General features: G+C 37.6%; 3 protein-coding genes across 6 annotated transcripts in view; all 3 read right to left on the bottom strand.

Moving 5' to 3' along the window:
* slc43a2a (solute carrier family 43 member 2a) overlaps nucleotides 1-6,351 on the bottom strand; it is a 30,063-nt gene extending 23,712 nt beyond the window's left edge. Inside the window, exons 1-2 of the mRNA XM_063017383.1 lie at nucleotides 6,264-6,351; nucleotides 2,644-2,850 (exon numbers count right to left, since the gene is read on the bottom strand). Of these exons, the coding sequence (XP_062873453.1) occupies nucleotides 2,644-2,803 (160 nt within the window). The 5' untranslated portion in view covers nucleotides 2,804-2,850; nucleotides 6,264-6,351. The remainder of the gene's footprint in view (nucleotides 1-2,643; nucleotides 2,851-6,263) is intronic.
* Nucleotides 6,352-9,852: 3,501 nt separating this feature from the next.
* si:dkey-118k5.3 (NLR family CARD domain-containing protein 3) lies at nucleotides 9,853-16,460 on the bottom strand. The gene is made up of 8 exons (XM_063017066.1): nucleotides 16,387-16,460; nucleotides 13,799-15,705; nucleotides 13,268-13,690; nucleotides 13,049-13,135; nucleotides 12,486-12,569; nucleotides 12,082-12,165; nucleotides 11,637-11,720; nucleotides 9,853-11,538 (listed from the first exon to the last, which is right to left on the bottom strand). The coding sequence occupies exons 2-8, from the start codon at nucleotides 15,679-15,681 to the stop codon at nucleotides 11,445-11,447; spliced, it is 2,739 nt and encodes a 912-aa protein (XP_062873136.1). The 5' UTR covers nucleotides 15,682-15,705; nucleotides 16,387-16,460; the 3' UTR covers nucleotides 9,853-11,444.
* A 1,489-nt stretch (nucleotides 16,461-17,949) lies between these two features.
* Nucleotides 17,950-25,069, bottom strand: part of myo1cb (myosin Ic, paralog b) — a 62,775-nt gene continuing 55,655 nt past the window's right edge. For all 4 annotated transcript variants that reach the window (XM_063017393.1, XM_063017395.1, XM_063017394.1 and 1 more), the window contains exons 25-32: nucleotides 24,653-24,736; nucleotides 23,304-23,397; nucleotides 23,133-23,188; nucleotides 22,143-22,278; nucleotides 21,998-22,068; nucleotides 21,812-21,909; nucleotides 21,292-21,391; nucleotides 17,950-20,113 (exon numbers count right to left, since the gene is read on the bottom strand). In XM_063017393.1, coding sequence (XP_062873463.1) covers nucleotides 20,087-20,113; nucleotides 21,292-21,391; nucleotides 21,812-21,909; nucleotides 21,998-22,068; nucleotides 22,143-22,278; nucleotides 23,133-23,188; nucleotides 23,304-23,397; nucleotides 24,653-24,736 — 666 coding nt within the window. In that variant the 3' untranslated portion in view covers nucleotides 17,950-20,086. The remainder of the gene's footprint in view (nucleotides 20,114-21,291; nucleotides 21,392-21,811; nucleotides 21,910-21,997; nucleotides 22,069-22,142; nucleotides 22,279-23,132; nucleotides 23,189-23,303; nucleotides 23,398-24,652; nucleotides 24,737-25,069) is intronic.

The raw sequence follows: 25,069 nt of genomic DNA, 5'->3' as shown, positions 1-25,069 counted from the left end.
CGGACCGCACAGGGGGCTCTCCTCTACGAGACGCACCGTATGGCACTGTCCCCGTCCTCCTTGCTCCAAGTAAAAAAAAAGATTACTGTTAGGGGTCAAGATTTTCAAAGTGACCCGGAGAACATAAGTGGTTTTTTAGGTCTCCTCTACGAGACGCACCGTATGGCACCAAGGACGGATTAAGGATAGTCTGGGCCCCCCTGACCTCAAGGGCCCCTGGGCGCTGGCCCCACTGGCCCGGTCAGTAATCCAGCCATGGCCATGGTGTGGTGCAGCAGGTAGTGTAAATGCCGCACTTTCCAGTTTCTTTAATTGATAAATTTGGCCAGGTAAGCTTAATGATCAAACACTAGTGGCACAATAGGCCATACTGATGAGCTTTCAACATAGCAATGATGATATACCACTTTTCTGCTTTGCTACAGCTGCCCCAGTAAACTGTAAGTGCTGCCACAATGACAATAAAATGTCTAGGAACAACAACAGCTTTGAATTGCTAGGCCACAAATTCTCAGAGAAACAACCACAAAGTGCTAAAAGGTGGGACACAATATTTGTCTGTCCTCAAATACAGCACACACTACTGACCAGCAATAATAGCACACTAACAGTTACCAGTATACATTGGGTTTCCAGCACACAAAACCACCATGCACAATGCCAAGCATTTGGACCAGTGGAAATGTTCATGTTTTAAATCTAAATGAATCAGATGTTTAACAAGCATATATAGTACCGATGTGCTGATTGTGTGTTTATATCCATACAGTGTATCACAAAAGTGAGTACACCCCTCACATTTCTGCAGATATTTAAGTATATCTTTTCATGGGACAACACTGACAAAATGACACTTTGACACAATGAAAAGTAGTCTGTGTGCAGCTTATATAACAGTGTAAATTTATTCTTCCCTCAAAATAACTCAATATACAGCCATTAATGTCTAAACCACCGGCAACAAAAGTGAGTACACCCCTAAGAGACTACACCCCTAAATGTCCAAATTGAGCACTGCTTGTCATTTTCCCTCCAAAATGTCATGTGACTCGTTAGTGTTACTAGGTCTCAGGTGTGCATAGGGAGCAGGTGTGTTCAATTTAGTAGTACAGCTCTCACACTCTCTCATACTGGTCACTGAAAGTTCCAACATGGCACCTCATGGCAAAGAACTCTCTGAGGATCTTAAAAGACGAATTGTTGCGCTACATGAAGATTGCCAAGGCTACAAGAAGATTGCCAACACCCTGAAACTGAGCTGCAGCACAGTGGCCAAGATCATCCAGCGTTTTAAAAGAGCAGGGTCCACTCAGAACAGACCTCGCGTTGGTCGTCCAAAGAAGCTGAGTGCACGTGCTCAGCGTCACATCCAACTGCTGTCTTTGAAAGATAGGCGCAGGAGTGCTGTCAGCATTGCTGCAGAGATTGAAAAGGTGGGGGGTCAGCCTGTCAGTGCTCACACGATACGCCGCACACTACATCAAATTGGTCTGCATGGCTGTCACCCCAGAAGGAAGCCTCTTCTGAAGTCTCTACACAAGAAAGCCCGCAAACAGTTTGCTGAAGACTTGTCAACAAAGGACATGGATTACTGGAACCATGTCCTATGGTCTGATGAGACCAAGATTAATTTGTTTGGTTCAGATGGTCTCAAGCATGTGTGGCGGCAATCAGGTGAGGAGTACAAAGATAAGTGTGTCATGCCTACAGTCAAGCATGGTGGTGGGAATGCCATGGTCTGGGGCTGCATGAGTGCAGCAGGTGTTGGGGAGTTACATTTCATTGAGGGACACATGAACTCCAATATGTACTGTGAAATACTGAAGCAGAGCATGATCCCCTCCCTCCGGAAACTGGGTCGCAGGGCAGTGTTCCAGCATGATAATGACCCCAAACACACCTCTAAGATGACCACTGCTTTATTGAAGAGGCTGAGGGTAAAGGTGATGGACTGGCCAAGCATGTCTCCAGACCTAAACCCAATAGAACATCTTTGGGGCATCCTCAAGCGGAAGGTGGAGGAGCGCAAAGTCTCGAATATCCGCCAGCTCCGTGATGTCGTCATGGAGGAGTGGAAAAGCATTCCAGTGGCAACCTGTGAAGCTCTGGTAAACTCCATGCCCAGGAGAGTTAAGGCAGTTCTGGGAAATAATGGTGGCCACACAAAATATTGACACTTCAGGAACTTTCCGGTGGTTTAGACATTAATGGCTGTATATTGAGTTATTTTGAGGGAAGAATAAATTTACACTGTTATATAAGCTGCACACAGACTACTTTTCATTGTGTCAAAGTGTCATTTTGTCAGTGTTGTCCCATGAAAAGATATACTTAAATATCTGCAGAAATGTGAGGGGTGTACTCACTTTTGTGATACACTGTTTATATATTTGCTCATGTATTGCACAAATATTTTCTAGCATCATTCTATGTGGGAATTTTGGTGCATCCATTTGTCCAACCAGCCTCTTTTTATTCAGATTTGCTAGATGTAAGAAACATTAATATTCATGAATATCCATAATGGGTTTTTTTTTGCTGTCAGATACTATTATGCTTAAAGTATATTTATTATTAATTGTGCATTCAGGATGCACATAAACTCCATCTACATTTTGGTATTGCTATTGTAATCTTTCTTACCTGGTACTTTGCAGAGGACGGAGTAGAAGCCCTCTGATTTTAGCATAATGAGCAGTGAACCCCATCCCAGCAGCACTGCAGAGAAAAGCAGGCTCTCGATCACTGCCGTCACTGCCATCCACCAGCGACGAGAAAAAGCTGTGGCCAGTGAAGGGGCCATTGCGCTGAATGCAAAGACTCTTAAAGATTGCCAATAAAGTGTTAAACCTGTAAAACACAACATGACACATGGTTTCATCAATATGTTTATGACACAAAGCTTCACTTTTTACTAGCACCTGATAACACCTGTATCCCTGCTACTAAACAGAGATAAGCTTGGTGTTTTGAACAGTACAAATAGTAACATCATCATTTCCTTACACCCACTGTCACACATCTACCAGTCTGGAAGCGAAGGGGCTAACACATCCTTTTAAAATTAGTTATTGTTAATATCATTATAAGTGAGTGATGATGATGATTAGTACTATTATTACTAGTATTGCTATTATTACTTTACAATGAACTGGCATCCTGACCAGGGTGTATTTACACCTTGCAGTGAGTGTTTTAGTGCTGAGATTCGAACACGGATCTAGATCACTATTACAAGGTAATAGACGACTGCACCACCTGAGCACATATTATTATTATGTTTATTAGTGGTATTATTAATATTAATATTATTTATTTCCACTAACTCCCTTGTCATTGGGGATTGGGGTCATGCTGGACACATTGGGCACAAGGCAGGATTACACCAAAGAAATGGAGCCAGTATCTGGTTTTATTTGATCCAGCTGCCCTACTTATCCTCACCTTCTTTTGCTTTTACACACACACACACACAATAAATTAATAAACTAAAAACAGCTGAGGATAAAACATGGGCAGTGAATCAGTACATGATCTTGATCTCTATTTCTGTAGCATATTTTTGTTTGTTTATTTAGATATAATAATAATAATAATACATTTTATTTATATAGCGCTTTTCAAGATACTCAAAGACGCTTTACATAAGACAAATAATCAAAACAAATACGTACATACACCATACAAATCATAGTACAAAATCAAAATAGTACATCAACATATACTATAACTATAACTATACTCAAGATACACTATATTTCAGTTTTTATAACTGATTTAAAATTATACTTGTGCCATTTGGTGTTGCACTGATAAACAAACCAGCCTAAACTAAAAGAGTTGTGCTTCCAAAACATGGTGACAGACAAAGTGGATTATTTATGTATTTTTGGTTTATATGATTATTACATCTACTGCTGAACTAACAAGCAAAGTTATTATTATCATCATCACCATTATTATTATTATTATTATTATATGAAATACCAATAAAATCTGTAGTGTTAAATTCTTATAAAAGTGCATCTGGACACTTTGTATACATTGAGGTCATCTCTCATTCTCTTCACAGAGGGTCTATCAGTATACAGTACATCCTATTTTAGTACATACCATTTTACTACAAAACAGCTTGTATATGTTTATTCTTGTTACTTACGCTTCCTATATAAAAGTTCACGTTTATCTAACTTATATTTGAACCATTTATTCAACGTCTTTGTTCCTCTGAACTCAAAAGCAGCTCATAAACAGAAAACAGCTGAGCTCAAACCGCAGCTGTTGCTTAACTCCGCCTGTTTTCTGCTCTTTGTCCCACCTCGGCGCGCTCTGATTGGTGGAGAGATCCAATGCCTCTTTCTCATTGGCTGGACTGAACCGTTACGGACAGCTCCAGAGTGGGATTCAGCCGGTTCGAACCAGCCTGGCGCGCGACTACACTGATTTTCTTTTGTGTGCAGAGCTGATGTTTATCTCAGGGATAAACAGACCTGCACACTGTTATTATCAGACACGACAGCTTCATTCATGTTTAGGATATTAACAAGATATTTGTCACAATAATTTTGAGATTCAGTGCAAGAACGAAATGATGCACGCAAATACTCTGCTTAAATGTGATATTTTATTATTTATTTTTAGACATGTTGAATAACACTTGTGCAATGCATTTGCACATGTTTATCTAATTTGCTTTACTATGTGATGCATTTACACCATCTGCTGCGGTATCCTGCGGGGGAAAAGCAGCACTAAAACTGGTCTGAACTGGACAGAGTAATAAGCGCCTCCGCCTGTAAGCCCCCCTCCTCCCATCAACTTCCTTATTCAGAGAAAAGCATCTGTAGGGGAAGGACAGTCTGCACTTCCTGCTTTTAACAGGTCCACATCTAATAGCTGTTTGCGAAATACAATGTACCTTGTATTATAGATTTAAAAACACCATGTGCTGTCATGTTGGAGGCTGTCATGACTGTTCATTTAGCCTGTTTTATGATCTGGGATGTTCTGCATTTTGTAGAGCAATGACATGAAGATGACATGTACTGGGAGACAGAATATCTTATGACAGCGCATTACTAGTATTTTATAAACACATGACCACTACAGTACAGTATACAGTAACTGTATAACCACAACGTACACACTGTTGATGTGTACCTAATTAAGTGTAGTTTGAATATGAGTAATCATATAGAAGGCTACATTAGAAGACAAGGACGTTAAGAAAAGTGTTGCATCCCACAGTACACATTTAAACTGTTATGGAAGCTTGTTATGGCCCAAATACAAAAATGACCGGTATGTCATGTTCGGACCACACTGTCTTTACTGCATGTTTTTGCATAAAGAAACAGAAGGTACCTGTACACAATGTTTTGTTCTCTTTACTTGTAAGTATATCCTTTGGCCATTTTATAAGCTACTATACCATATGCACTTTTAGTGTATATAATCATGCAGCAGCACTAATACCAATACAATACACACTGCCATGTCACAACCATGTTAGTCTGATTGACCCACTATTCAAATAATATTAGGACAGTGGATGTGCACAAAGAAACAGATGGGCTACAGTTACTACAGTACAATACAGTAACTATATAACCACAATACAGGTACATACAGGAGATGTGTACCTAATTAAGTGTAGTTTAAATATGAATAGTCATTTAGAAGGCATTAGGAGACAAAGACGTTAGGGAAAGTGTTTCATCCCACAGTACACATGTAAACTGTTATGGGGGCTTGTTATGACCCAAATACAAAAATGACCGGTATGTCATGTTCGGAACACAGTGTCCTTACTGCATGTTTTTGCATATAGAAACAGAACGTACCTGTACACGATGTTTTGTTCAATTAATGTAGTATTAGGGATTATTTACAATTCCTGAATTCTCATGTGTAAATCATACAGTATAGTATATCGAAAAACATTGACAACAGCGTACAGTTTCCAAAAAACAGAAAGTAAACAAAGTTGTAGCACAGCGTTCACACAGCGATAGTCTATAATAAACAAACTACTGTACAGTTAACGCATTACAGCCGGTACCATTGGATACTTATCACCTCTTCAGTACAGCACTGATGCTCAATACTGCAGTGCAGGTTGTATAATCTGCACTAATATATTGTATGTTTTATATTAAACATTGTGCTTCACATCACTAATTTGTTATGATGTTATGTCATCCTGTAAGCATCAGTTCCTTCACTTAGTGCAGAGCATCCCTGCAACAAACAGAATATCATACCTGTGTCTCTGTCTTCCACAAAACTCGTCTTTTCCGAACCGACAACACCGATTTTCGTGTAAACAATATCTTATTGCTGATATTTGCTTTCTTTGTACCAATATTTTCGAACGGGTGATGTTCCTGTTTTTATAACGCACCGCAAGCTTGACAAAACAAGACAACTTCCCGATTGGCTGCTTCCTGAGCTAGAGGCGAACGCGAGCCAATCAGGAGAAAGAGCTCTTGAATATTAATGAGGTATTTATTTGAGTTCCTCTACATGTTTCAGAAGAAGTTCTATCACTGTCTGTTTTACCACCTCTTTGTCTTGGTCAGGGTCGCGGTGGGCCCGATTCTCTAAGCGAAAGGCAGGAGGAAACACCCTGGGCAGCTTGCCAGTCCATCAAATGACAAAACACACAAGCACACACACAGGACCCTGGCAGGGGAATTGAACCCAGGCCCTTCTTGTTGTGAGGGGGCAGCACTACCCACTGCACCACTGTGCCACCCCACTAAATTCACCTTAGGCAATTGATCTAAGACCTTCCTTTAAAATGAATGTTTAGTTTACTTTCATTTCATTGCATTGTTTTTATCAAATTATTGTTCTGATCAATTGATGTTCTATATTCTTATTTGATAAAGTTAAAGAATGGGTCTGTTACAATGGTCTTTTCATATAAAGAATGCTGTTAGGATAAAAATGTGATGTCCTCTACTAATAAATGATACTCTACTAATAAATGATTGACAGGCAAAAATCTATTTATTTACACAACATTAATATAAATATTTTAGAACAATATTTTATTTGATATTGGTGTAATATTTGTATATTGAGTGGCACAGTAGTGTGGATGCCTCAAGGATACACACCTCTGGTCTTCATGAATTTCAGCATGTTTTCTTGTCACTGTGTGTTACACAACTTCAAAACTGTTCAGGTGTGTGTTTTGGATCCTTGTTGCATAACTCAGTTAGATGATGAACTGATGATTACAGATTCTCCTTTAGGATTTTCTGGTAGAGAGCAGAACTCATGGTTCACCATCACAATTTGACTGTATGTACAATGTTTTATTGTAGAATGCTGTGCTGGTTTTACACCAGATGTAACAGGACCAGTATCTTTCAAATAGTTTAACTTTCAACACCTCAGACCACAAATATTTTATAAAATAATTGGTGGTCATTAGGTGTTTTTCCTGTATTAGTTTTTTGCCTTGCAACGCATTGCAACAAAGTTTTGCCTTTTTTGTCGCTTTCTGATAAGGAAATCATAACAGCTGATCTGAGGTGAGCAAGACCTGCAGTTCCTTAGATCAATTTTTTTTCTCTTAAACCCCTTGTGTTCAAAATAATTTTCTAGGACCCTTTTGGCATGGGTTATAATATTATTCTTATGCTTTTAGCAGGGAAGAGCAAGTTATTGTGTTCTCGCTTATGGGAAATTTGATGCATTTGCAATAAAGGTATTGTAGCGTCGCCACTGGGGGCCGGCACGGGCTTTACCCAGAAAGCCTTGCGGCAGCGGTGTCTAAGCTCACCGTAGCCGTGTATCCCGTTGTTGGGAGTGGGGTGGCTGCGGTGAGGGTTGGGTAAATAGCTTATATGTTTGTCAGTTGTATGAATGTATGTGTGTATGAATGGGTGTCTGACCCTAAACCACTGAATGAACTGCCAAAGGCAGCTCACTCGTGGCCCTGACGCTATCCTTCCTGCTCGCTGGCGCCACAGTATTTTATCTTGGTATTTTCTGATTTTGGTTGGTGTAATTGTTTTACTCCTGGTGAACCGGTGGTGGAAGCTTCCTCACCTTTGTCTACTTCAGTGGAGTCTGCATCAACAACTGAACTGGAATCTTTGGTAGTCGCCGTCTGTTGACCTTTGAGCTTAATAGTTTCCTTCATATTACATGTTAAGAATCAGAAATACTTTATGTAAGGTTATTATTATTACCTAACCAGATACAGGTTTTGTACAGTTACAAAACAGCTCTTAAAAAGTAAAAATAGATCTAAATATTTTTATTTTATTAGCTTGCCACTACTTCCACCTCTAGTTCTTTACCTTAGAAGAGATGAAAACAGATTAGCATTGAGTATATTATCAGGCATTTTTGCTCACTCCTCACAGTTTTCAGGTAGTGCCAGACCCAGTGCAACAAAGATGAAATCAGAGAATCAGGGAATTAATTAAACATTATTTTGCATACTAAGAAAAAATGTTTTCATGCCAACCTTTAAACCAATTCGTTAGCATAAAGGTAGACAGTTATAATGGATGGGTTTGGTGTGATGTTTAGTGTAAAAAGAATACTTTGGTTTTAGCAGTCGTGACACATTAAACTTAAAAAATATTTAGGTTGTTATGTCATTATTCAAGATGTTTAATAACACGCATTAGGATAAAAAACCATCCAGACTCTTACTAACTGCCCAGCTATACACCGAAGTGCAGCTACATACATGAACCTGTTTGACCCTGTAGTACACACAATTCAGGCACACAGTCGACATCTAGTGTTTTAAATAAGTAATAACATTCGACATACAACCGAAATCTTACGGTTTTGTGACTCAACAGAATAAATATGTAAAAAACTGATTTAAACAGTGCCAGTCCCCCTTAATATTTTACAGTATTTTTATTTATATAACAGCTATAGACATAAAAAGTAAAAAAAAAACGTTATAGTCAGAAACAGTTGTAAGTTGTAGCAATACTGTCTAAACAGAACAATACTATTTTACACCACATTATAGAAATAATATGAACACTCAAATAATTATAATAACTTCCTTTTTAATTCATTGTTATTTCAGGTTTATTCTACAATTATGCTGTAATAATTGTACACTGCAAATTCAGAAGTACTGTACATGATGAAAATATTTTGCATGACTAAGATAAATTTTCCCCATGTCTATAAAACCAGATCTGAACATTTCTCCTTCATTTTTACACAGAGCATAACACGCAGACTTTGTAATTATCGTTTTAGCCAGCTGTGCCCATCTCACACATTTCCACATATTTTCCTCCTGATATTTCAATCAAAAACCAAGACCTAGCTGGGTATACTGATCATGAATTACATGCCACAAAGTATGTAGGTTGTGCTTATTTTTATTATGCAGTACACCTGCCCTGTAGCATCTGCATTCATAAGAGTTCTTTACTCTAGGAGACACAGATGGTTGTTAACATATTGTTAACATATGTATAACTATTGTTAACATATGTATAATGTTGAACATACAGTTGTGCATTATTTATAGACAGACATTGGCAGTATAAGTAATACTGAAGATTATATTGAACTGTGTCCCTGTTATAGGATGCCACCTGTCCAACAAGTCAGTCTGTAAAATTCCTGCCCTGCTGAAGTAAACAAAATCCTAAAAACATCACTTACTAGTGAGTACCAAACTGCTCCTGGAAGCAACATAAATTAATTTTCAAGGCCGACAACACATTATTAGCCTAACACCACCCTGCACAGTTCCAAATATCATCTGGAGTGGTTCACAGGAAGAAATGTATTGTATAATAATACAGTGCCAAGTATCAGGTAGAAGGCAGGTAGAATAATGGATTGAGGCATTTTAATAAATTTTTAATAAAGGAAATGATTGTTTCTATAGCATACAAAGACATTCTATAGAACTATGTGCTTCTGAAATTGTAGGGAGGTCACATATTTTATAGTCACGTTACTATATACACCAAGTAGGGAGCTGCAAAAGATGAGTGTAAACATTTTATTTTCACAGAAAATTTTTATATCCAAAGCGACTTACATTACAATTACAGTATACAGTCTGAGCAATTGAGGGTTAAGGGCCTTGCTCAAGGGCCTAACAGCAGCAACCTGGCAGTGGTGGGGCTTGATCCAGCAACCTTTTGATTGCTAGTCCAGTACCTTAACCGCTAGGCTACGACTTGCGGTTCTTTTTAGTCAATAACAGAATAAATATGTTTAAAATGTTATGACATGATTTGAACTTTTTTGATAATTCTGTTCCTTAAAATAGACATTCCTTTCTGTTTTATTGTTTAGTAATATCATGAATGTTTTCTTCCAGTCTACGAACATAACACCACCTCAAACAAGCAAACCAGGAATTATTTTGTAACTGCAACCTCCAGTCTAAAAAAAGTAAAAATGTCAAGCATAGTCACAATTTGTTGAACTTTGACCTACAAATGTATGCCTGAAACCAACAGCACAGCTACTCTGCTGTATTAATGCTGAAGCTGAAGAGACAGCCTGATTGTTATATTTATTTAATTGCTGGAATGTCCAGTTTTGAGGCTTTCGTGCCTATTGTAAGTGCTTTCAATGATAGACAAGGATTAGCATGGACACTGTGACAGACCTGGTGACACACAGGACAATTCTCAGGAGGGTCTCCACAAGACCAGTTCTATTTGGAAATTGAGCCGCAGTAACTGTTCTGTTGGTCCATACCAGATGTGATAGCATTTGTTGTTGTCTGGCTTCAACGTCTTGGCCACCCAACAACCTGTTAGTTAGTCCTTTGTGGGTCACTGGTCGTGGAATAATAGAATAAAATTATCTTTTCAGCTTCTCATCATTTTCTTTTGTTAAATTATTTTACATGCATACTTCTATACTGCCAAGGCTAATACTGGTCTGAAATGCTGGATAGTCCGTAGAGATCGGACACTAGTGTCATAAAGAATACTCTGTACTTTGTACATACATTTCAAGCCACAAACTTTAAAAACTCAAGAAAGATGAGCTTCACAGTGCTTTCCTGCATTGGCACCCAAAAAGTGCAGTTATTGTATTCTACTATCAAGCATTTTCCCTATTTGGACATGAAAAAAGGTGGCCTCCACTAGCCATTTTACATAGCAGTTTAGTTATCACAGTATTCAGCAGATACCTTTCTGACTTTCCATCTGACTCCCATGCTGTTTCAAAATCCTTTAAAGACATATTATTCTTAGCGGCACCTTATCTGTAAACTCTAATGATCATTGACCAGCATATGCTGGGATAGGAAACAGTTCAGCTCTGGTTCATCAGAGTTTAAGAATTTCCAGAAGAGAGAGGTGCCCTTAAAAAAATGTTAATTTAGTGTATTTCAGGGTTACAGGCCTTTTGACCATAGCCTGTAATAATGTATTAATACCTACTATTCTATTTACTTGCTAATTGTTGGGTCAGTAACAGACTTTAATGTCAAGGTTGGGTCTTCTTTTCGAAAAGTCTTTCAGCTGCTGAACACACTGTTTAGATAATTTGTTGTCAAATAACCTGAAATGTACAGACAGAACAAAGAGCAATGATGTTATACAACTCCAAAACTCAGTTTAAACTATCAGAACATCAGCTGGGTTACAAATCTATCTTACCAGAGGAACTCTAAAGTGGTGTTCTCCATCAGGGCTGCCATTAAAAGTTCTGCTCCTCTGTCTGTCACAAAATTGTCTCGAAGCCTAGAAACCACAACAATGTAAACACATACAGTACATACATACACAAATATAAAGAAATTCTGATCTGTATTTCAAATCTGCAAATCTTTGAATTATTCATTACACTTCTAGTAGTGGAAATATACGATAATACATAATAATATATATTAAAAAGACAGACTGGGTGTGGATCAGAATAATAACACTGATATAATTTTGCCTTCTTATATTGCCTGCTTAAACTGCCCATCCCATTTGTCCCTCCCTGTTTAGTACTGTTGGTATCCTGGCAATTAAAGAACCAAATTTAGTATGTGTACCAATAAAAAAAGTATTTAATATGTTGTTCCATGAAATGCAGTGAGAATGATGATTTTGTTACCTGATATCTTTAAGAGTACAATTAGTCTTCAACAATTCAGCAAGACAGGCAGCTCCACTATCACCAATCTGATTGATTGCCATTCTGTTGCAAAAAATGGAGTCATGTCAACAGTATTAAATGAAATATACAACATTCTGTATAATAGAGGTGCATAAATCTTATAAATCAACCACTCTTGGTCTTGGTCGCAGCGGGTTGAATACCCTGGACAGGGCACCAATCCATTGCAGGGCTTCGGCCATCTGCCCTTAACCATAGCCAATCATCCAGCGACACAACAGTTTGCGATTCAAACCTGAGACATGAGCTTTCAGCGATGATGGGCTAGCACATAAGGCCCACTGTGATAACCAAGCACCCTAAAATACACATTTGAGTTGTTAACTACTAAAACTCTTTACCTGAGGTCAAACACTGTGTGGTTGTCTTTAAGTCCTTCAGACAGGATTCTGACTCCTTCACAACCCAGACCTGTCGATACAACCCTGAAACACACACACGGCATTTTTATTTTTTCATAAGTACAATTTGCTTACGGTGAACAATTCTGCTCTACAGTCACTTTAATAGTAAATTTTATTTTATTATTATAGAGTAAATACATTAATAGTAAATCTTTATGATGGTAAATAGCACATAAGTCTGTCCTTCTTTAATATGTTTCTGTTTGGTTCCCAAATCACAAAGTAATGTATCGAATTTGTATGTAATTAATATGTAATGATCCTGAACGTAGTATTGTGAGTATATTTAATAAAGTATGGAAGTATGTAGTTTAAGACAAGTTTTTTTTTAGCCATCTTTCTGTGGATTACAGGTATACAATAAATAAATTCACAGAAAAAAAAAACAATGCAACTAAAAGCTAATGTTTCTAGTAGAGCATATTGTTAACATTTGTACTTCCATAACTAAATACTAGCCAGCACATGAAAACGATCACAATATTATTTACTTAACTCACCACAGTTTCTTAATTTGACAGTCTGGGCTACGCAAAGCATGAGATAACACTTCAGCTCCCTCTGGACCAAGAGGATTCAGTGCAAGACTTAAGGAAGATAATTAAGACATTATGATCAGTTAATCAACAAAGATGATGATTCTTTTTAACTTCTGTTCTATTAAACTAAGAGGCTTAAAATTGTGTAATTAATTACAAAAACATGGTCTATAAAGTCACCTTAGGGTGGAGAAAAGGGGAAGAACAGGGAGAAGTCTGCGAAGTCCTTGTGCATCAAGCCCTTGTGCATCCAATTTAAGTTCCTGCAGGTCTGGACTCAATTGTAGAAGGAAAGCTAGTTCATTCCAGTCTTTGTTCGCTAAGACACATTGATCTGAGTCCTTCAGGGAAAGGATCTTTAGCCAGGCCTGCAACCGCTGCGGCAGCCCCGGGTCCTGCGCCTCATAAAGGCAGTGGCACACGTTTAGCTGCCTCTCAGGACTAAGGCTGGAACTTTTGAGCTGTGAGCGAAGAAGCTGCAAGAGGAATGAAGCAGTCACGGCAGGCAGGGGCATGCACAAGGCCAAATGAGACCTTGGCTCATCATGAAAAAGGCTGTTTAAGATTACACGGGTCTTGGGGACTAATAAGCCAGACACAAACCTATGTGCAAAATAAAGAAAAAAATAATAAATAAAAGTGTTTCACAATATTTACATGAAGACATTTAGTTTTAATATATATATACCGACACAGCAAAACGATGTGTACCTGCAAAAAAGATCCAGGTGTCCAGACTGTTGCTGTTCTCCCCAATGGAAAGCCTTTTTAATATGTCTGCGCAACATTCGTTTTCGTCCCTGCAACTTACTGGCAACAAATCTCAAGTGCTTGAGCACAGCTGGAGGAAGCAGGCCCACACTTGGATTAAGCTGCAGGAACGGGTCTAAACCTAAGAATGACTCTAGAACATAATACAGTGCTGCTAAGAACTCTTGCACACTGGTATGGATAAAGTGAAAATTCTTCTCATATGTCAGAGAAGCTCTGTCCTCTTTAAAGATTTCCACTAGGAAGGCCCGCACAAGCTCATTGCAGTCCAAAGAAAACGAGGCGAGGTCAGAGGAGTCAAAGACAAATCGTCGTTCCAGCAGGCCTTTGAAGGCCAAAGCTCCAAGACATCTAAGGTGGGCTTTGGTCTCCTTTAAGACACGAGGTGCATCCTGAAGCCTGTTGAGATGCATGCCCTCCACACACCCACCTACATGAAAGAGAACTAATGATTTAAGAAAGCAGCAGTAAATCTCAGTAATTGTGACAGGCTTGGAGCAAACAGCAGATCTGTTGGTTATCACTGCATTGTTTCTTGTTGAAATTTGTTGATCTGCTTTCACTTCTTCAGTGAAGCCATTTGGACTTTTCTGTGACTCAGCATCTAGAGATGCAGTTTTAAAAAAGAGGTGGGAAGTGTCATTTTGCAAGGCAGTAGAGACAATCCAGCAAAAGGCAGGGATGTGACACATTAGTTGAAGGGGTCTGTGTGATGACACAAAGCTCCACACAACATCAGCAGCTTGCTTGGAGCTACAACTTTGCTCAAAGTACTGTTGCTGTTGAGAAGGTGAAAACCCTGAGACACTGTAGAACTGGTTGACTAGCAGATGTGGTACTTTAGCCACAGCATGCGGCCGAGAAGTCAGGAAAACAGCAATACCAGGCAAGAGGTTCCTCTTTATCAGATTTACCACCAGAGCGTCAACCATAAGCTCTCGCTCAGGGTCTGAACATTTAGGTGTACGCCCAAAGTCCAAAGGGTGACAGAACTCATCAAGCCCATCCAGAATTAGAAGAACCTGTTCTTGGTTAGAAGTCAATAATTCTGGCAGAATAGGTTTCAAATGACTGTAATGATCAGACACCAGGCTTTGTAGACTCTGGGCCTCAGTTATTAGGTTGAGTTCACGAAAAGACAAAGACAAAATAATTTTTTGTGCTGTCTCATCTAGAGCCCATTCCTGGACTAAACGTTTAACCACTGTGGTTTTGCCACTACCAGCAACCCCAGATAAAAGAACAACACCATTCATAGAGACAGAAACCATGCTCTGATAGACATCTTTAAAAGAACAAGTCTCTCCCTGACCTCTTGTTTCAACTCTCCCTGCTCTAAAGGGTTCTCCGACAATTGATGACTCATGCTGGAATTTAAGTGGCAATTTGCATCCTATTTGCCTTAAAAATGTGATGTCAGTGAACCTTGTTCCTTGGGCAAACCCAGAAGTTCGTCCTGCGTTGCCTATATAATTTAAGAAAGCGTGCTGTCTAGCTATGATGTCCTTGTGTTGCTGGAGATGCTCCCTTGAAGGGTTCTGTAAGATCAGTTTTGTAGATCCAGTTGTGTTTAGAACATTGGGTAGGATGTACAGAAAAGCTCGGCATGCCTCTTCTCCTCGGCCATTAAGTACATCCAGCAGTGTCCTCATACAGTGTCTTTCACCTAAATGCCCACCACCTTTAATATAACTAAGATCCTCTTCTGTAACAGCTCCAACTTGAAAGAGAAGGTCCAGGATGGGGTTCAAGTGTTTGCTCCATTTTTCCACAAGTTCCACACGATGTGCGTTTATCTCCGCGCAGCATGTTTCAAAAGCCATCAGGTTTGTTGTTGCAGTTTTTGACTGTAAAAAGTTGGAAGCATATATTATTTTAAATAACGTTTATATGCCTACACTAAATTACACTGTACTGTTATAAACAACTGTCTTCAAATATACATTACTCAAAAAAAGCAGCCCCTTTATCAAGTATCAAAAGCCAAACTGGCACCTTATGCTAAGAGAACCCAGATGGTCAGATGTAATCCAAGACCCACCAAAAACAGTTCTGTCATAGATTAGAAACCACTGGAACACGTGGCATTGTCCACAGTCAAGCAAGCTTTACACAAGCTTGGATTTGGAATTTACTAATTGATAGTTGACCTGTTTTTATTCTATTTATCTGAACTATCCATATAAATATAATCGGTTAACATATCAATGTGACAGTTCTTTCTTTCAAACTTAACTAATGAACCACTTTTTTTCCAGGCCCCACGGATGATCGTGGATCGTGGGATTTGGAGTTGCTTAGAAAATGGCTCCAAGCGGACCGCCTCTTAATAAATGCCCTTAAAGTATATGTTCTAGTATATCCAGCTCAAAAAAGAACATTCATACAATCCTACAATGTCCTACGTGTATAATAACATTAGTCTTGTACTGTGCAGTGATGAAATATAGTGGTTTAACTATTGTGTTGAATACCAATACAGTCGATTCCGAGAATGACAAGTTTATTAAATCAAAAAACTTTCTTACCGGTCGTGGATTTTAGTCGAAAGTATCCAGCTGTATCTTCAAGTGAAACATCTGGTTTGACGTTAAAACATTACAACTTTTATTTCGCACGACTGAAATCGAAAGCATTTCCAATGTGCTCTCAAACACAGTAAACAGCCGACACATATTATATTCCCTTATTTAGAATAATATGGGTATCGCTACGGAGCAAGTAAATCTCTGTAAATAAAAACTTTAATCCGGTACACATACATAATTCTAATCTAGTTTTACCAAGTTGATAGTGTAGTCATCTGATTGTTGGGTAACCGCGGTGTTTGGGGCATTTCTTAAGTCTCCACCCTTCCAGAGACTTCCTCCCTAAGTGTAGTGTAGTGTACTTCTGCTAACTACATGATATATTGTCTAAAGTGTGTTAAAATGGGCAGTTTTAAATGGCATTTTCAACAAATGGTCAGGTGTCCTAATACTTTTGGCCATATAGTGTGCTACTGCTATTTATTTACACCCCAAGCATTTTCAGTCTGTGAGGGTCTTTAATAATTACATTTATTCAGACAGTCTATGAGATGTATTTATAAGTCCAGCAGATGTGATGAATGTGACCCAATACAAAATACAATTAACTTTTTTTTATTTTATAATAAACAACATCTACAACATTTGCCTTGTTTCTCAGTGGCAATTATTTCTGGGGGAAAAAAAAAGACCCGTAGGGGTTTTCCAACTTGTAGCCATAACAAGACTGGGAAAACACAGGACTGAACAGCCGAGTTAGCAACAAATCAAAGCTAAGCGTTAAAAAGCTTAAAAACTGTTGATTTTTAGAAAATTTGTTGATTATTAGAACATTAGTATAAAAATACTTGTTGAATTTGAAATCACACTTTACCAAAATGATGTTTAAATAAGGATTTAAAAGTAACATAACAGTACAACACAGTGAAACAGTGGAGAGTTTAAGCTATAGCATAGTTAGCATATCAGAGGCGTAACTAGGGGGCGACAATGGGGCCCATGGCAGGAACTTGCTTCTCTTTAATTTGGCTTCACCTACTGTACCTTTATATATACAGTATATATATATATATATATATATATATATATATATATATATATATATATATATATATGCAAAAAAAAACATTATTTGTTTCATATATGTTTTTTGCACTGGGGCCCATGAGCTCCTAGTTACGCCACTGTATAATATAAACCATAAATATAAAGTTAAGTTGGATTGTACTGTCCTAACTTTTTTGGTATTTACTTTGGCAAACCTTTGTCAAGCACCACAATACGGAGTTACATTCACAAATGCCACTTAGAACTTCACTGTGCAAAAAAGAAGCCTTATGTTAACCATGTCCAGAAGGGGCGATGACTTTTCTGGGCTCAAAGGCATCTAGGATGGACCATCACACAGTGGAAATGTGTATTGTGGTCAGATGAATCAGCATTCCAGGTCTTTTTGGGAAAAAATGGACGACGTGTGCTCCGGACCATAAAGAGTATATACTATGTCACATGCCTGGCAACATAACAGGTAAAATGCACAGAAACAGAAGAAGGGCAAAAGCATTATTTATGAAATCAGCTTTATTATGCTCAGGTATAATGTCAGTTTGCATACATAAAATTTTTTCTTCAGTTTCTTAAATTACACAAAAAGGTATAAAACAAAATCACAAGTGTAAATTATGCTCTTGTATAGGTGCAGTGAGAAAAGGTTAATCATAGCTTTTCCAAGGACAGTGCGGACATTATAATCATAAAAATATATATTTGTTCTGTTACAAGTGGCACTTACAATAGCTTTTTACAATTGCACTCTAATAGTGTTATTTTAAAGCCTATAATTCACTATAAGAAGAATCGTCATATAGGCACTTGCTTAATTTTCCCTCCTTTAACAATCTAGATTTTATCAGAACAGTTAGAATTATATTGTATAATATACATTTCACGTGTGGGTGCCTGATTTCCTATGAAGTGCATTTCTGTATTGTGCTAGTACACACTTTTGTTCCTGAAATGCTGTATTTTTTATGCACAGCGGTAGTGCTTAGGATGGCATAACTACAAATACAGTACATAAACCTGTCTCTGAGAAATACACATTTCTGCCAATATTTTTCTACCATTTTCTTCTCCCTTAAACAAACAAATCACTTTAGCTTACATAGCATGGCTTTGTCAGAGGTGGATTAGAAGACAGCATAATGTTAACATGTATCCAGTGTAAGAAGCATGAGACAGCTATTATTCGATACAGTAACTATAGTTAACTCATCTTACAGGCAGAAGATTTAGTCTACACCAGGGGTCAGTAAACAGAGTTGACCTGGGCCCAATTTTTGTATATCAGATACTGCTTGGGCCAAATGCTAAACATGTTTTTAGCAACAAACCATTGGTGAAAAAATCGCTCTGTTGGTCAATTAGCTGACAGAATGAGCTAGCTTGCTAAAATGTATTTTTTTAGCTCGCATTACATCTTTAACATGCTCTGCTACATGCAATGCTCACAGAAAAGATTTTTTGTTGTTTGATAGTGCTTACATACAGTTTAAATAGTTTATATTTCAGTCAGACTATAATGGTAGTATAAAATTCCAACATATAACTAATTTCTTCAGATTCTAGACAATTCCAATGTAGCTAGATTAATCTGTTAAAGGGTAAATTGGGGGTAGAAAAATATGGACTGGGCGCTCACCCACATACTATTGGCCGGGGGGCATTTACACAGACATGACTGGCTATGTCTGACTCGGGTGGCTGAAACCCTGTGACTGTTGCCCTGTCCAGGGTGTTTCTGCTTTATACCCAGTGCTCGCCAAAAGCCTGACCAGAATGAAGCGGTTAATGAAAATAAAATGACATTATGTTCTGTTGTCCACAGTTCAGTGATCCCTGGTCTACTCTGACTATTGCATAAGCCCTAAACTCATTTTCATTCATGTGAATTACAAAAAAAAACAAAAAAAAAACAAAACCTTCAGGTTTGCATATTTCAACATAGTAAAGGCATTTTGGAGTTTAAACATTTGGTATAAAATAGCCTGTTCAACTCTAAAAATTTGTTTAAAAAGCAGTCTGACATAAAACAAATGGGTTTTCTATTATTCTAACAAAATGTTTGTGTTTATTAATGTCGCCAAATACTTAACCTTAGCAAAGACTCTCTCTATTAAACATGGACTCCTAACAAAGATATTTTGTCTCTTTAAACATTAACATATCAGTTAGGGTGAATAGGCTATAGTGTGCAAAAATATTTGGTAAGCTTGTTATATATGTAAGAAAGGTTTAAGAAATTGGCCGCTAATATGTACGCATCTCCTCATTATTAATGCTTAAATGCAACCAAAAACTTTGAGTCCCTGGAAAAGGTAAAGAAAAATCAAAAACTACTTAATGCTAACCCTGATTTTCCTTGTCCACAAGGCTGAGACATTTCAGACATCTATTGTGTTTCCTCAAATTATGCAAAATAGTGTGCAAGACATATGGAAATATGCACCAATATATTGTTATTTCTTGGCTTCAAAATAAAAAAAAATCATAAAATATCAACAGTATTAAACACCCAAATACTTAGAAACATAAATATTGATTAGTTAGCTGGCTGGAGTTTTTACATATACAAACAAAGCCTTTGGTGCAGCTGGCTGGCCTGCAGGTCCATGATTGGTGGCTGAACAGGATGAATTTATCATCTAGAGTTGAGACGAGGAGCAGTCTGAATAACACACACACACACACACATTAATAAATGTATTTTTCTTACTTTTGATTTGTTATTTGTACAACTTGCTGACGTGCAAAAGTTTAGACACCCCACTGCTCAGTAACACCCCCTTTTGGCACCTTTCATAGCTGGCAAATGCTTTTCATTGCAATCTACAGTAGATTCTTGTTTTAGGAAACCATGTCTTTCTTGCAAAACAGTTCTGAAATATTCTTGGGGCATCTTGAATGCTTAATATGTTTAAGAAATGTAATGATGTTTCAAGTCAGGAGACTGTGAGAGGCATACTGAAGACTTCAGTGTGTGTTTCTTAAAGTAGTACATTTTAAGGTACATTTTAAATCATTTGCCTGTTGTAAAAGACAGCTTCTTTATAGCTTTAGTTTCTTGACTGATTGGGTAATTATTTTACAAACTGACATTTTATCCACTTGTGCAATGTGTCCTGAGCCACTGGCTGTCACATAACCTCAAAGCATATTGACAACAACTGGCAATGTGTTTTGAATTAAAGGCTACTCCTTTTCCCTTAAACATGCCTTTGGTAACTGTGGCCAAAGAGTTTCATTTTCACTTCATCAGTCCATACACCTTGTTGCCAAAATGTCTTTGGCGTATCTAGATTTTCTTTGTTTTGTTTACTTTTAACAAAATTTATGCTTGAAAGCCTGTCACTGTGGATGAAGTTCATTGGTGATATAGGTGTGGCATAACCCTTTTACTTTAACAGATTAAATGATAATTTACAAACAGTCTCTTGAGTTTTTTTCTCTTCCTAATGTCTTATTGTATTTAAAAAGGGCAAATGCTATGTTGTGCATCGTACAAACCATAACATCAGCTGGTTAACATGTAATGCTTATTGAACACCTACAAATGGTCTGCAGGTTTCTGCTGTTATGTTTAAATAGAACTGTTTATAAAATGCTGTTTTATTTTTTTCTTATATTTACTATCTTAAAAGTTTGCAATACTTGGTAATTGGTGTCATATTGCATTAAAGTTGAAGAAGATTAAAAATATAAACAACTGTGTAATTTCTTTACGAATTACGAATACTGAATATTGATTTGTTACAAAGTAACCAGTCCAAGGTTATGACAAACTCTTTGAGAAAAGTTTGAACCCCAAGACATAATATTAGCTGGGTATGTCGTGCCAGTCCTTACCACTGAAAGATTTCCATTCTTGGACTTGCCAATGACCATCTCAGAGCCAGAAGAGAAGTCAATGATCGCTTCTTTTCCTGGACATACTCTGAATGCAATGCTGTTCAAAGATTAAAAAAAAACATACACTTACAGAGCTGCTGAGAATCTAAACATACCAACAATATTGCAAATTACAGTCTCCAAGAATTTTAGCTGCTAACATAAATTTAATAAAAAATAATGTCAAGTACATGACACCATTAACAATTAATTTTCATCTATCACTTTATCCTGGTTAGGATCACATCAAGTCCGGTTCAACCAGCAAACTCTGGATGAAACTCTATGATTGAATTTATCATAGAGCTTTAGCCACACCCGACACAGCCAATCATGACTGTGTAGACACCCAGCCGACCAACAGCACCACAAACCTGGATCTCAGTGGTGGTGGGCTAGCATAATAGACCGCTGCACCACCTGAGTGCCTTACATACAAAACTAAAAAATGTGAGAGAAAAAAACACATGAAGCTGACCTTCCTTGGGTGATGTTGATATTGTTGACCTTGTCAGCACAAATTGCCACTTTGGTCAGTGTTTCAATTACATTCTCACTCTGTAGCACAGCATCACACTATTAATAAAACACAAAGAACATGTAAACACTCATTGTTTTGTTTTTCACAGTCCTCCATCCTTTGCCACTTTGCTTTTACCCTTACCTTCTGTTTGTCGTCCTCACAGGCCACGTGAAGGACGAAGATGTTGTCACTGAGGGAGCTGACCGAAATGGCTAAAAATCAAGAGAAATTTCTGTCAGTGCCCAACACTCTCTTTCCCTCTTTCTATTCAGCAAAATTTGCTTACCTCTTAGTGAATCGTAATCAATACGCTGTTTTAGCTTGCTCTCCTCTACTATAATCGCACTGTTACTGGTGAGCAGCAGCTGCCGTGAACGTGGTTTGTATCCTCTTCTGTCAAATTTCGTCACTGGAACACCATACTGTAAAGAGCAACATATAAAAACTTTTAGGTATTCAAAATACTGTAGACTGTCACGATTATAAAATTTTAGCTGACGTTTAACTGTCATACAAACAACTGCAATTAACAATTTGTCATTGTGATGTTGTTAAATGCATAGGCATGTATGCAATATATTGGTGAAAAAATGCACACGCACACACTATTATGATAAAGAATGTGAAATTAGTGAACTTAAACAAATAAATGACATTTATATAGATGCAAATTATAAAAATAAATAGAAAATTTAATATAATTGTACTGTGGCAAAATCATTTATTTTTTACTGGGTAGGTAGATTTCAGGCAAGGAATATTACTAACATGCCGAAGCAGACTAAAGCTTCTGTAACTTAATACATATGCAGCCATTGTTAATTTTTTTGTAAATACGGCCATAGTAAATGCTAAGACATTCTGAAGCTCATGCAAATTCTTCAAAGATTCAAGATACACTTTATTAAATTCAAGAAAAAACAAAGCTAGGCTGTTTAAATACATAACTGACTTATATAACTGATTTGGGACAGTGGTGGCCTAGTGTGAAGAGCTTTCGGCTATCAATATGCAGGTTGTGGGCTTGAATCCTTGCTCATATCAAAAGCTTGAACTGTTGGACACTTGAGCAAGGCCCATAACCTTTCAATGGCTGACTCTTTGCACTGATCCAAACAAGCTGGTTTATGCTGAAAAAGAATTGTATTGTACCATACATGTGTGTATGTATATATGACAAATAGAGGCATTCCATCTGCCACAGATTATAAATTGTGCAATTTGACTGTGGATGATATACATAATATACACACAATACTGTAAACAGAGTATTTACCTTCATCTTGTCAGTTCCCAGAGCCTGAAGCACTTTAGGATTAATCTCTTCTCCATCTAAACACACAAACAGAAGAACAGCATGATACACAAGAGAATAAAAAGTCGTATCACTTCAGCAAGCCAAACAGAAAAAAGAGAAAACAAATAAATAAATATAAAAAAAACCTACCAATCCTAGTGCTCAAAAATGGTTTGGCAACACTTTGGGGGTAGTTGTCTTTCTTATCCTTGAAGATTTCACTGGCCACCACCTTCTGCTCCAGCTAGAACAAAATCACAATAACAATGCTAAATTAACAGGCAAGATCTTAAGAATTTAATGTATAGTTTAGTCACAGTGGTTTGTTTAATTAAAATGCAAAACCTTGTGTTCCAGGGTGTTACAGAAGAGTGTTACAAAAGAATTACATTGGCCTGCCAACATTTTGCATATTTTTTTACATCATCTGACAGACCCAACATCCTTGTTCTTCTTTATATTATTATTATTTTTATATTTTTTTATTAACCAGCAGCAAATTAAATGTTTACTTGTTTATGGTGAGATTAATCAATCTCACATATTTATATATACATTTTTTTTGTCTTAGGAGCCTTCTGCAACTTTGTTAACAGTTTAAAACATTTCCTTTACTTCATGGCGCGTGCATTCCATTTATTTCTAAATTCTCTTGATTGGTGAGGTAGAGCATCAGATTGATGGTGATGACCCATACACTTGACAGCAGACCATCCCACCCAGCCATGTATGTAGGTTTAATTATGTATTGTTCAAGAATGTTTGTCTGCTTTAAAATTCCTTAAAATACATTAGGTTGTATGAGCTAAACAGATGCTATTATCTACCACAATCCACCCCTGATGAATGCTTATGAAGGAATGGGCTAAACAAAATTGACTTTATTTACAAAACCCAGTATTTTTAAAGGCAGAAAGTCCCTAACAAAAGCACTCAGGTGGTGCAGTGGTAAATTTTGCTATCCCACTACTGCTGGGATCCAGGGTTTGCAGTGCTATCGGCCAGTTGGGGCATCTACAAACAGACATGATTGGCTATGTCCGCCATGGATTGGAATCCTGTCCAGGGTATGTCTGCATTGCGCACAGTTATTCCAGGAAAACAAGACCCAGCGCGACCCTGACTAAACAGCTTGTTTAATTTCTCAACTCTAACCTTTCAAATAGAACTATGAGCAATTCTGGTATTTAAACTTCTGGTAAAAAAAAAGCTGATGTGGGTGAGAGGAAAAATGCAAATAAAACACATGCAAAATTATTAGTGAACTGAAGCTTACTAATATGCTTCCTAAAGCATAAAAAAGCATTTGCATTTTCCTACATTTTCTTACATTAACTTAAACGTAAAGTCAGATTTTGTGCTCCTGTGTACGTCTAACTGACAAAAGTTGAAGGATATGCCAGCAAAACATACTGGCCTTTTTTATATATCAGTTGGTAAAAAATACTAAAAGGGACTGCTGAAGAAACTTGACGGCAGTTAAAAGATCAATAGTGTACCTGGTGCTTCCACTCGGGGTTGATGTTCTTGCAGTACTTCCACACCATGTTCTGCATGCACATGTTTCGAAGATGCTCCGATGCCTGATGGGAACATAACAAGCACCTATTAATACACTCCATACTGCCTGTATAGTAAAGTTTCTATACACTGATGTAAAAGCTATATACACTGTGGCTGTCATGCTTTTTTTTTATCCATGTATATCAACCAACATCAATCTTTAAGGTGGCAACTTAGGAGCAAGCGTGCGGCATCCATATGAATCCATGGCAATGTAAAGCTTGCTTAGCTGTGAACAGTGTCAACTATGCTTCAGCTGCTTCTTATTTATTGCAGACCTGTTTTATGGCCATTTATGGATGACATTTGATCATCAGTACAGTGTTTCTTCTTGATCTTGGCAAGAGACCAGT

Source organism: Trichomycterus rosablanca, chromosome 20 (assembly GCF_030014385.1).
Source record: "Trichomycterus rosablanca isolate fTriRos1 chromosome 20, fTriRos1.hap1, whole genome shotgun sequence".
Lineage (NCBI taxonomy): Eukaryota > Metazoa > Chordata > Actinopteri > Siluriformes > Trichomycteridae > Trichomycterus > Trichomycterus rosablanca.
The sequence above is the reverse complement of the archived record's forward strand: the minus strand, read 5'-3'. Positions and strand labels throughout refer to the sequence as shown.